The sequence below is a fragment of the Pseudonaja textilis genome, chromosome 1 (assembly GCF_049901715.1).
Source record: "Pseudonaja textilis isolate UNSWEBS1 chromosome 1, rPseTex1.2, whole genome shotgun sequence".
NCBI classification, from domain to species: Eukaryota; Metazoa; Chordata; class Lepidosauria; order Squamata; family Elapidae; genus Pseudonaja; species Pseudonaja textilis.
In genome coordinates this window covers 23843432-23857311 of record NC_141990.1, presented here as the reverse complement: position 1 = coordinate 23857311, position 13880 = coordinate 23843432, and the positions used below count along the sequence as shown (strand labels likewise).

The window sequence follows — 13880 nt, the reverse complement described above, 5'->3', positions numbered from 1 at the left end:
GTATGAGATGAAGGAATAACCAGTGTGTAAGTTTATACTACCATTTCACTGGTTGTATAGTGTCATAGAAGTAGCTTTACCTTTCATCACCTTGGAGCACAGCCTGGCCAAAACCCAGTTTCAAATGCCAGAGTTCCTACTTTATAAAATAGAGTATATATCCATCTCACAAGCAAGCAACTTTTGGCAGAAATGCCTCATTTTTTAAATAGCTTGAAGCTCATCTGCTTGCTGCTGCTATCACCTCTTGAGGTTGGCAGGAGCTGTCCAGACTCTTGGTGCTGAAGGAAATTGAATCCATCTGTACTCACTAGAGAGCAGCAAGATGTATCATGACTTTGGATAGACGCTGTTGCTATGAAGCTTAGTAATGGAATGGGGCTTTATGTCCTTTTCCTTAGCTTTTTACAATCTTAGTATGAAACCTGAATTCTGATTAACTATAGATTAGACTTCAAATCAGTTTGTATATATATTTAGAGGATAAGAGATTGTGAATATGTGACTTCCATTATCAGAATTATCCAGTCAGAATGGTAATTACTGAGAATTGTAGGAATTGAAATCCACATGCTTGGAGGGTGCACAGACTGTAAAAAGCTGCTTAATAATATTCCCAAACCTTTTGCTATGGACAGAACTAAGATCCGCGGTGACGCAGTGGTTAGAATGCAGTGCTGCAGGCTAACTCACTGCTCACTTCAGCAGTTCGATTCTGAACTACTCAAGGTTGACTTCAGCCTTCCATTCTTCCTAGTAAAATGAGGGCCCAGATTTGGGGGACAATATGCTGATTCTGTAAACTGTTTACAGAGGGCTGTAAAGCACTATGAAGCAGTATAAGTCTAAGTGCTATGGCTATTGCTAACTTTACAGATGAGTTTCCCTCAATTGTATCTTCCACAAGAAAGATTTATTTCAGGTCTTTCACTAACAACTAACTTTCTTAATTGACAAAGGCAGTTATGTGGAACATATTTAATTTCTATTAACTGTTACTCAGTTGAAAAGACTCTCAAAAATGCTTTATGTATTATTAATGTAACTTGGTCTATGACTATAAGGTCATTATTATAAGCTTTTTAGTTAGTCTTAATAAAAATTTGAAAATACTAGTTTCTCTTTCTGTCTCATATTACATATACACTCAACTATTGCCTATCTGGATACTTTTCATAAGACATGTGTAAATTAGTATCTGGTTACTTCATGTTTCAAGAAGCTTAATATGGATCTGCAGTTGCTGTTCCTTGGATACGTGCCCAAACCTCCCAACAGATTCAATATTGGGAGTTATTGATTCTGCTACTGGAAATTAGCTGTGAGCATGTGAAGAAGTACAATTCCTTTAATTAGCTTTGGGGAATAATTCTCAGGTGGGAGGTGGTAGTTGAGAGGCAGCAAATTATTGGATTTGAATAAGATTGTTGTGACCACTGAATTATTCATCTGATTATCAATTTAAAAAGATCCCTTATGTTCTACAAGTATTTGTTAGGAGTAAAAATGCCATTTACTGCAAATGAAAGCTTTTATTAATACAGAACACTTACTAGATCTCCTTTTTTTTAAATTAAAAAATCTGTATCTTTTCTCACTCAACTTCACATGAATGCCAATTTACTAATTCCTCTACTATTTGAGAATTACTTGCACAACAATAATGCCAAATAAATGCATCATTACATTAGTTGCTGCTTTCTATATACTAACTCCATTTACAAACTCAGAAAATATATATATATATTATATTGTTGAGCATGATTATAGATAGATAAGCTACAACTCCAGCTCATAATCTGGGACTGCTACACTACAGCCCATAATTTGGTCCAAATACCATATTTTTACTCCGCTTTCTCCTTTCCCAGTATTTGCTGAAATTTCTCCTTCACCTCACTTCTGGCCTGATAAGTGTGGGAAATTCGTTTCACCCATCATATTCAATAGGCTTCAGCCTTGTATTCAAAATAATTCTTATCTAAAATTAATTTGTTGGCAACTCTGTCCCAGTATTTATGCTGGTTTCTGCTTCAATTTCTAAGAGTTTCTCCATGTGCTTGGAAAACTGAAGATCAGTTCCATTTTTCCCTGAATGGAAATGGAGAGTAATGGAGTTACCTGGTTATATTCCAGAAGAAATATACAGTAAAGGTTGCTAGTAGTTAGATTTTTGAAGTTAAGCAGTAATAAACAGCCCTATCTGATACATTGCTTGCCAATAGAAATCAGACACAATGAACTATCTCCTGACAAAAACTGAGATTGTGCTAAAAAAAAACCCTTCTTGCCAACAGATTTTAGATAAGTAGCTGTCAACACCCTGTCCCCATATATCAGTCCACTCGTGATGTAAGTGGAGGACAGGCATCCCTAAAAGCCATAATAAGGAGATCCTTGTGCCGATGCCTTAATTATTACCTGGTCTTGAACTTGTATTCTTCTGGTCTGGGATAATGTAGAAGCCTGTATGCAACAGCTTTTGTGCACATACCCATACTGTATATACTGATGCCTGTCCTGAAGCTTCATCACACAATATCATTGGGTTTGGGGTTGTCACCATTCCACTCCAGTGTATCTGTGGTTGCAGTCAACGCAGAGCCAAAACCGAAAAACAGAATGAGGTACCTGTATCTTTTTTTTTCTGAGCAAAGCAAAAATGCAAATGATGAGGTTAGACTGGCAAGAAACCAGAAGTGGTTGTTGTGACAGAAATCATTCTGCTCAAGACAGTCCTCATGAGACAATGTGGGCAATTGCCTGCTATGTCGGGTCGGATTGATGGTGGTTTAGCCCAGAATGCCGCCTAGTAGAAGCACTTATCCTGAGTCTCAGGCAGAGTGGGATTCATAAAAATCCAGGCAGTGAAACATGGATTATTCAGTATTCAAAGCAGATCCTTTTGTTTGAGTAAGTTATTGTATATCTACTTAACATACATTATATTAACATTCTGATTATTTGAGATAGGTTATTGGCATATTTAATTTGTAATAGTGGAGCCAATAAAATATCTGCCTTGTCGGGAGAGGTAGCCCCTGTCAGAATATCCATTTTTTCCAGTGATGATATGTATTATAATTCATTAGCATCTCAAATCCCATGAGTTCCCTACTTCTGATCTGAATTTTAGATCCTATTTCTTCTAGAAACTAGCCAGATGTTCCTAGCTGTCAGGCTGTATTCTTTGGAGCTAGCAGTAAATCATGGATACTCCCTGCTGTAGCGCAGCTCTTTATCTAGACACGTGAAAGGCTCAGATAAGATTTATTTGCTGCAGACAAAAACAAAGGCATTTAAAATGGTTGATTGCCACACTGCAGTGGTGCAAATGATTATTATAACCCTGCAGTGGTTTAAATTAACGGATTCCAGATTCTTGGCATGGTGTTTCGTGGCCTTGAAGCTGGCCGTTTTATTTTTACCAAACAGCTCTGGTAACTCCTGCCTAGCTCTCCTATCAGGAAGTTCCAAAGGAAAGCATATGGCAGTAGCTTTCTCCTTTTGATTCCCTGCCAAAATTTTGTTTTGCTGAACATGGAGCTCTTGTTCAGCTAATATCCTGGCTATTGCAAGGAGCGGTTGAATAAGTGACTGCCTGTATTCATGAGATTGTTAATTGTCCCTTTGCTTGTGGGGGGAGCTGTCCCTGAAAGAAGCTGTCCACAGCCCACTTTTGAAGAGACCATCTCTGGATCCTACTTTCCTAGAAGACTACTGGCCAGGCTTAAACCTTCCTTTTGTGAGGACTATTGTTCAGACAATTGTGGCAGATCAACCCTCAGAATCCTAGAAATCTTGACCTTTTTCAATCAGACTTCAGCTCAGCTACAGAAGGTTTGGTTGTTCTTCCAGATTATCTTTATTGGAATTGGATGGGAGGGAACATATTGAAATTGAATCAAAGCAAAATGCAGTTGCTCTTTGTATATCAGGTTCTCCAGCAACACTCGTATTGGAGAATCCTGATATACAAACAGCAACTCCATTTTGTTTTAGTTCAATTTCGATCTGTTCTCTCCCTCTTAGGCCTTTCTATACACTAGGCATCCCCAATAGAACAGCCTACAGTGAAATTATACCATGCCTCAAACTGTTGCATGACCTCCCACAATGGTTTCATATCAACAGTATCAAAAACCACTAAGAAATCTAAAAGCAACAGAAAAGGCACATCACCCCGACCCAATCCCAATAAAAATAATCTGGAAGAGCAACCAATGCCACCTCACGGGCAGGTACAACCTGGAAAGAAGCAGATTTGCAATTTGAGGGTTGTTTTGAACTCTCGGTTCTTGCTTAATCACTGAAGGAAGAACCACCAGCTCCAGCTGGTGTGCTAATTGCAGTCTTACCTGGTGCAGGAGGACCTGGCATCGTTAACTTGTACCTGTCTTACCACCCATACAGATTATAATAAGATGCTTCGCATGAGGCTGTCTGTAAAGACTACATAAAAATTACAAAATGCAGCAGCCTAATTGTTAATAGTTTCCAGTCTTGGGAACATGTAACATTAATGCCATAGTTACTGTGCTGGTTACCAATTCAGTTTAGGTAAATTTAAAGTCCTGGTTTTAACCCATAAAACTCTATAGATTGGCACTTGGGTACTTGCAGGATAACAGATAACAGAGTTGGAAGGGACCTTGTAGGTCATCTAGTCCAACCTCCCGCTACGCCATTTCTGACAAATGGCAGTCCAATCTCTTCTTGAAAGTCTCAAGTGCTGGCGCTCCCACAACTTCCAAGGGCAAGCTGTTCCATTGATTGATTGTTCTCACTGTCAGAAAGTTTCTCCTTATTTCCAGGTTAAATCTCTCCTTGTTTGTTTCCATCCATTATTCCTTGTCTGGCCTACAGGTGCTTTAGAAAATAGCTTGACCCCTTCCTCCCTGTGGCAGCCCCTCAAATATTGGAAGACCACTATCATGTCTCCCCTGGTCCTTCTCTTTACTAGACTAGCCATGCCCAGTTCCTGCAACCGTTCATTGTATGTTTTAGCCTCCAGTCCCCTAATCATCCTGGTTGTTCTTCTCTGTCCTTTTGCTAGAGTCTCAACATCTTCTTTATAATGTGGTGAAGAAAACTGGATGCAGTACTCTAGGTGTGGTTTTACTAAGGCTTTATAGAGTAGTATTAGTACTTCCCTTGATCTTGATTGTATCCCTCTGTTAATACAATTTAGGATTGCATTAGCTTTTTTGGCTGCTGCTGCACACTGCTGGCTCATATTTAGCTGGTTGTCCACTAAGACTCCAAGATCCCTCTCACAGTGACTGCTATTGAGCCTGGTTTCACCCAGTCTATATGTGTACCTCTGGATTTTCTTGCCTAAATGTAGGACTTTACTTTTCTCTATATTGAATTTCATTTTATTAGATATGGCCCAGTGTTCTAGTCTGTCAAGGTCCATCTGGATCTTGAGCCTATCTTCTTGGATGTTAGCTATTCCTGCCAGCTTAGTATCATCTGCAAATTTAATAAGTTCCCCTTCTATTCCCTCATCTAAGTCGTTAATGAAGATATTGAAGAGTACTGGGCCTAAAACAGAACCTTGTGGCACCTACTGCTTATTTCCCTCCATGTAGACTTAGACCCATTTAGGACTACTAGTTGAATATGGTTTGCCAGCCAGTTGTGAGTCCATCTAGTGGTGGTGCTATCTATTCCACTTTTTTCTAGCTTACTAAGAAGTAGGTTGTGGTCTACTTTGTCGAATGCCTTGCTGAAATCTAAATATATTATGTCCACAGTATTTTGCTGGTCTACTAATTTAATCACTAATTTAGTCACAGGATCATCCCTTCCATTCTATATTTCACGACCTGTTAGAACAGAGGTCTCCAAAATTGGCAACTTTAAGACTTGTGGACTTCACCTCCCAGAATTCTCCAGCCAGCTTAAGTCTTAAAAGTTGCCAACTTTGGAGACCCCAGGGTTAGAACATCCTTGTAGCCTTTGGGGACATAGTGGGAAATGAGGCTAGAAGCCATTATTTTTTGAATTGATTAGGCTTGGTTTAAACAGGGATTTCCCATTATCTATTTCTGGGTTGTTAAGTAGAACTGCCTACCTCTGGCCTATTAAAAGAGTATTTTTGAGCATATGTTGAGTGTTTTATCTCATCATTCTATCATTGAGTGCCTATCTCATCACTTCTAAAGTTGAAGGATGAAGAGTTAACGGTTTCTTGGAATTAGTAAAAAACATTTTATATAAACAATATTGTCCCATTAGAGACATGCCTGGACCAGAGAGATTCTTTTTTTTTTTAAGAACAAGTTTTATTGATTTTTGAAGACAAACAAAACATAACACATAAAAGTATAAAACCTCCTTTCTAAGAATTACTTATAAATTTTAACAAGGCAAATAAAGCATTATTTTTTTAAAACATAGTTCCACATTATCACATTTCCATTTACACATATATATCTTTTCCAAATTTCTCATTATTTCTCCCTTCACTTTTATTCAATTATATTTCTTTCTATCAAAGTTTTAATAATTCTCAATCAGTCATAAGCACACAAAATACATAACCTAAAGCAAAACATTGGGAAAAAAAAGAACCTCCTTAGTTATCATTTATACATGTCTTTTCCCAATTTCTCTCCCTTTGATTTCATTTCTCCAAGATTTTATTAATTTACAATCAAACATAAATAATCCACACACAAAACATAAAACTTCTTTTGAAAAGTGATTTGGCCCCAGGTTACATCTTTTTTGACAGACCTAAATCAAATTCATGCCCACCTTATATGCCCTTCATATCTTATTAACCATTTTGTATTTATTTATTTCATCTTATTTCAAAGTCATTATACTTATATCTTTTGTCCGTTCTTTACCAAACATCTATTTATCTCTTCTCTTTAACAAAAAATTTCCCCTGTAATCACTTTTGAAGTATGACGCCTTCTCCTAAAATAAAGCTTAAAATAATACATAATTTCCATCCTGATTCTGCTTAGTACATTCTACATATTAAATCTTAAAATAAAAGAATAGTAAACTTATAGTATAGTTAAATGTAGAATTTCTATTCTAATTCTAATTCTGATAAGTACATTGTTTTAGAATAAAAAAATAAAATACTAAGGTTATAATAACATTAAAACAGTAACAAATTAAACTTTAACTAAGCATTAATCATTTAACACATTCTCCTAATATTTTATTAAATATCAACATCTATCATTATTAAACATTAATATTTTATTAAATATTCCAATAAACTATTTCAAATGCAAATACTACAATACTATCTTATGCACTCTTGCAGAATCTTCTTTAATTATACACTATCCATCATCCTTCGTCTCTAAAAAAAAACTTTCTTTTTAAAATCTTGTTCTAGCCCGTGGCTTTTTTTTTTCTTTTTCCCTCCCTTTCTTCTCCAATCTGGTCTTTTTGCCCCCCACTCCTCTCCCCCTTTTTAAGTTTCCCTCTCTGTTGTAATTCTCTTTTCAATTGCTTTCTAACATTGTGCCTTCTTTTCACCCTATTTTTCTTTTTCTTGGTTGTTTTATTAAATCTTAAATTCTCATTTTTCCTTCCTCCTTTCCCATTTTCTTTCTTAGTCAAACTTTTTAGTCCATTAAAAATGGTTTCTTCCTTTTCTTCTTCTTCTTCTCCTTCCTCCAGTATTTGCTGGTACGTAGAAACCGCCATTTCTAAAAAATGGAAGGCAGCTCCCAAAGAATCCTTGCCACTTTGTTGTCTTTCTTTTAATTTTTCATATTCCATTTTCAGTTCATCAACAGATGGTACCATTATAGGTTTTTAAAAACAACCCAGATGCTTTCAATCTTAAAGTAATTTCCAAATATCAGAGTTATCAAACAATCTAAACAAACAAAAATTATTTCCTTCTCTTTACAGTTTTTCCTCCAGAGGCAAAATCCCAAATGTATTTTAAAAGCCGTATTACCATTAATTAATGGTCTTGTAATCTTCAAGGCGTCTCCTCCAACAAAGTTTTAAAAAAAATTTTTTTAGTCCTCTCCTTCCCACTTATTACAAAGAGCTTATTTTTACCTTTAAAAAGCAGGTTTTTCTGTGCTCCTTTGCTTTCTCTGTGAGGAGGGGGAGTGAGCATTCCTTCAGCACTTTCACCGATGTAACAAATTCTTTTGGAAACAAATGTATCAATCCAAAATCAGGTTTCCAGGGTGTTTTCAAAGTAACATAATGTCCTGGTTCAGCCAAGAAAACTTCTCCTTCTGGCTCTTCCTCCTGCACAATCTTATCCAGTTGAAGATTTCTTTGTGGCTGCCATACTGACAGCCGCTCCACCATCTCAGGAAAAAGGAGTCTTGCCGGCTGGGGAAGGGGGGTGCGATATTCCCAGACCCCTGCCCGGATCTCCTCTGTCTTCCTCTGCCCCTTCAGGGCAGCGACAACCCCCAAATCCAGTTGGATCGGGGGTACCTCGACGGCGAGCGCAGCAGGGACCCGCAGAGAAGCGGATTCCTGCCACCGCTGAAGCCTTGCAACCGGAAGTCCGGACCAGAGAGATTCTAATACATTTAATAAAAATTATTTCGGAGGCCATCTAGTCTAGCTCCACAAACCCCAAATCTAAGGCATGACACAACTCTTAACATTCCTGATAGATACTAACCATAAGATACTAACCATACAAACTCTGCTTACCTCTAGCAACAAGAAATAAAAATAAACATGTTTTGCTTTTCTGTATAGCACTTCCTGACCGGCAGAAATCTGTTAAGACTTCTTTGAATATATAGTTTGTTCTTAAGAAATGAAGAAAAATCAACAGAAAAGCAGAACAAATGAGTCTAACCATTCTACCTCTAAAATCTCATGCAAAATTCTCTTTGGCTTTCTAAGTCAGCTGACTGCTAGAAAATAAAAAATAGCTAAAGATTTAGCTATTAATATCTTAATAGCTAAATATTTTTTCCTGTACTTTTGAACTTTTTGCACGAAGCAGAAAAAAATGAAACTATGACATGGATCTGATGATTAGAAAAAAAGTTAGATAATCGAAAAAAAATGACAGTTATGTAGTAAACTTAGAATAAGAGTTTAATAACTGCAAATTTATACTTTGCAATAAAAGCCATTCCTTTATATTTTTCTTTTTTCTGCACTTTCAGTTTTGCTTCTATTTTCATTCTTCTACATCAATTATTAGTTTTTGTTAGTTTTTATTTTTGTATCTGAAAATTTTTAAAAGTTATCTAAAAACTTTTTTTGCATTACTATTGGAGGCAACATGGGTTGTGATTATTCTCTACTGAATATAGTCTTTATCTGGTATCAGGTGGCTATACTTTCAATATAAAGTGAATGGCCTTCTTTTATTTGATTGGATATTTAAAAAATTGTGATTCTTGGGTGGGAGGATTTTTAAATATTTTAATATCCTATTGTTGCTAACACCTGTAATATATTACTTTTGCTAATATGAGATGGTTACTATGATTTATATTTAGCGCCCTGAAAGATGTAAAAATGATGCAAGAAAGGAGTAGAAATAATTTCAGATATATAAATATAAGTGTCTAAAGGATTGTTTTCTTCCTCTATATGTAGGCAGCCCTGGTTGGGGGAACCACCATGGTTATTGGACATGTACTTCCAGATAAAGAAACTTCCCTGCTAGATGCTTATGAGAAATGTCGCAGCTTGGCTGATCCAAAAGTGTGCTGTGATTATGCCCTGCATATGGGCATCACCTGGTGGGCACCTAAGGTAAGAGGGGTGAACCTGGTAGGGAATATAAAGCAATTTTTAAAAATTGTCTAGTTTAGCATCCTCTGTACTACTAGTCTTCCAGACGACTTCTGGTCGTCTTTTTAGGTTCAAGATCCTCTTTAGCAAGCATAATATTTAGGCAGTGATTTAAATTCTACCTTAGGAACAAAACCAATTGGGCAATCTTGGATTGCTTTCCCTCTCAGCCCCAGAAAAAAGGCAATGGAAAATCTTGCTAAAAAAATTGCAGCAACTAATCCAGATAGTTTTCAAGAATTAACATTGCTTTAAAAGCACATGATTTCTTCCGTGTAGCGGTTGTGCTGCTGATGCAATCCACATTTGGTTTGAGTGCAGACCAGAAGATATTCCTATCCCATCAGTTAATGTCTGCGTATTTAAGAACCAGTAAGACCCAATACTGGATTCCTATGTATGTACAATATTTGAATGCAAGTATATAAGATTTCTATTGTAATGTCACCATATGTGTTCCAGCATTAGACTTCAGTGTGGTTTTTCATGCTGGGACACCCATAATTGAGCATGCTGGTTGAAGATTTTAGGAATTTAAATAATACTTAGTACTATAAAATTGAAAACTGTTCTAAATTGACAAGAAATGACCCTCTAAAGTAGCTGGCAGTACCCTGTCAAATCCTACCAAAAATTGAGCTTGAACTGTGGCCCTGCCCTGTTCATCCAAGCTAATGATCATCAAAGCCCAACAGCCCAGCCTTCTGCCAGTGTTGCGTACAGGTTTTTATCCATTGTCCTGTCCTTATGTTGTCATCTGCTGGGGTCTACTTCAACTCAGCCCTTGTGCAGTTCCTCTTACATAGTATGTATTTAACCTCAAACATCTGGAGCTTGTTCAGGAACTACAGACCCTGCTTACTGGATTATATACATCCATCCTCTGGCCAACTTGTCTAGGTTGGGTGATTGAGGATACAGTATTTTTTTATTTGGGTTCTGCAGCTGAGTCGTTTTTTTTCTCCAACCTTCTACCCTCCTCAGTTTCTGACAACACTCTGCTTGAATTGCTTTTCTTTCACTCTGTTCACTCTGCTCTGAATTTGCTTCTCTGGAAGTTTTATCCTCTATGTCTGGTCCCAGAAGCTTTAAGAAGAAACATGCTTTGGAAGAGCTTTCTCCAAATTGAGCCCAGGGCTACAACTCCCAGAATCATGACCTCCGATGGATTTGTAGTGTAGTATACTTGGAAAGAGATGGATGGAGAAACACTAGTTTGGAATAGTGAAGTAGTAAACAGAAAAATTGGAAACACTTTATTCACTTCATACTTCAACGTGTAACTCCAAAATGGATTTTTAGTGACTGTAATTCTATAACACACTTTACATACACACTTTACAATTCTATAACACACTTTACATACTCAATTTATCCGGGGGGGGGGGTGTTCATTCATTACTGTACTGCTTTTAATTCTGCAGGCAGTAGGTTGTGCCATGGTTTTCTCTTGCATTTCACTAACTTGGTTTAAAAATATTGTCAGTATCAGGACTCTTGTTTAAAAAACCTTGTGAGCATCCTAAGGAAAGCTTTTCCTTATGGAAGGCCTGGCTCAGCCCTCTTGTACCACTTTCTGGGCTGTCCTTTTTCTGACGGGGAGTGAGAAGGAAGGAGCATGGTGTAGCTAGCTGCTTTAGGGATTGTGATTATAGAATATCATGTAATATTTTTCCTTTAGGCATTTGGGCTGCAGGTGAACCATTGATAACCATATTATACATATATACGATTACATGTAACTTGGTTTATATGTTATGTTTTATATTCTAACTTTCGTGTTTCAGAACGTCCTATGAAAAATTCAAGTAGAGCAGATGAAGCCGTGAAAGGACATTCTTGAAAAACTCAGATTGTGACAGGGCCCCTAAATAAGAATTATAATGGCTTTCCTTTATCTCAGAGCTTGTCTAGCTAGTATGCAAATACTTAGCACTGCAAGCTAAGGCTTAAAATTGTATCCTCAAAACAAAAGTTTGGGTGATTTTTAACACAATTACTATGCACCAATATGCTATGAAATTTCTTGCTCAGAGCAAGCATTGAGCTAGTTAGGGTACAAAATGGGGTGGCAAGAAGGCACATTTTAAAATGCAGGTTCTGACTTCTGTAAAGCCTTTGATTCAGTGGTACACAACAAGCTACTCCTAAAACTAAAAATTTACGGTATCTCTGGACACCTGCATAGAAGCATTCCTGTCAAAAAGACAACAAATGGTCAAAATTGGGGGCGTCCTATCAAATTCTGTACCTGTCAATAGTGGTGTCCCCCAAGGCAGTGTTCTAGGACCAACTCTCTTCATACTCTACATAAATGACCACTGTGATCATATCAAGAGCAACTGTGTTCTATTCGCTAATGATGTAAAGCTATCCAACATCACAGACAATGCTGCTACCCTTCAAAAAGACCTTGACTATGTATCAGAATGGTCAAACAAATGGCAACTTCAAATCTCAACAAATAAATGCTCTGTCTTACATATTGGCAAAAAAAATCAGAAAATAAAATACAAGCTGAATAGTCAAGACCTTGTTGATGATCCAAACTCTGTCAAGGATCCTGGAGTACTCATTTCTAATGATCTAAGTGCTAGAGCCACTGTAACTACATCGCCAAAAAGGCATTAAGAGTTGTTAACCTAATCTTACGTAGCTTTTTCTCTGGTAATATCACACTACTAACTAGAGCATACAAAACATTTGCTAGACCAATACTTGAATACAGCTCATCAGTCTGGAACCCACATTACGTATCTGATATTAACACAGTTGAGACAGTCCAGAAATATTTCACAAGAAGAGCTCTCCACTCCTCTACTCGTTGCAGAATACCTTATGCCACCAGACTTGAAATTCTAGACGTAGAAAACCTAGAACTATGCCGCCTTTGGTCCAATCTAAGTATAGTATATAAAATCATACATTGCAATGTCCTACCTGTCAATGAATACTTCACCTTCAACCATAACAATACAAGAGCACACAATAGATACAAACTCAAGATTAGTCGCACCAAACTTGATTGCAGGAAATACGACTTCAGCAACAGAGTGGTCAATGTCTGGAATACTCTACCTGACTCTGTGGTTTCTTCCCCAAACCCCAAAAACTTTAACTTTAGACTGTCTACTATTGATCTTACCCCTTTCCTAGGAGGTTTGTAGGGGGCGTGCATAAGCGCACCAACATGCCTACCATCCCTGCCCTATTGTTTCTTTTTATTTTTCTTATATGTATCCATTTCATGTACTCATAACTATACTTATACCTGTTATCTTATAATCGCTTGACAAAAATAAATAAATAAATAAATGAAACAAACAAACAAGCAAGCAAACACAGGTTCTGGCCTCTGGTCATGGATCTTTCACCTTTTTATTTGGCAGTTCTGGGGACCTTGAATTCTGAGTGTCAGACAAGCAGTATTCCCCTATCTCCTTTCTGTCTATGACTGGATGGACAGGATATTTTTATTTGCAAGACTTCTTTAAAATTACTAATAGTGACTAATGTACTCTAATGTACTCTTTCTTAACCCCCCCTCCTGGTATCTTAGGTAAAATCAGAAATGGAAACTTTGGTTCGAGAGAAGGGTGTCAACTCATTCCAGATGTTCATGACATACAAAGACTTGTACATGCTCCGAGACAGTGAGCTCTATCAGGTGTTCCGTGCTTGCAAAGATATTGGAGCTATCGCACGTGTTCATGCTGAGAATGGCGAGCTAGTGGCTGAGGTAAGCTGCTTTGGAGGATTGTAGGGTGGGTCCAACAATGCCACCTTAGCATTGAGTCTGAGCGTCGCTGTTTTCATGAATCTGGAAAGTCTCAAAATGTTGTTGCTGTTTGCCCAGGATGCAACTTGTATGGATGGGCACACCATTTTCTCCATCATTCTTTTCTGAATGTTGCAAAGCCTGGCCTCATCCCATATATAACTCTCATTCTTATCATTAGTGTCTTCTGAATAATTGGATGTGTTTCCACAAGCCCTTTACACTACATATGCAGTCATGTTTTCATTAATCCAGAATCCTCATTGTTCTTATATTTTCACATACAGTAAGAATTATGGATTGGACTCATGATCTCAGCCACTACACACAC

The 13880-nt window shown here is 37.4% G+C and overlaps 1 protein-coding gene across 3 annotated transcripts in view; it reads left to right on the top strand.

The window, feature by feature from the left end:
• The window catches only part of DPYSL5 (dihydropyrimidinase like 5), a 60384-nt gene that overhangs the window by 29272 nt on the left and 17232 nt on the right, over positions 1–13880 (top strand). For all 3 annotated transcript variants that reach the window (XM_087929073.1, XM_026708528.2, XM_087929070.1), the window contains exons 3-4: positions 9574–9732; positions 13331–13510. In XM_087929073.1, coding sequence (XP_087785199.1) covers positions 9574–9732; positions 13331–13510 — 339 coding nt within the window. The remainder of the gene's footprint in view (positions 1–9573; positions 9733–13330; positions 13511–13880) is intronic.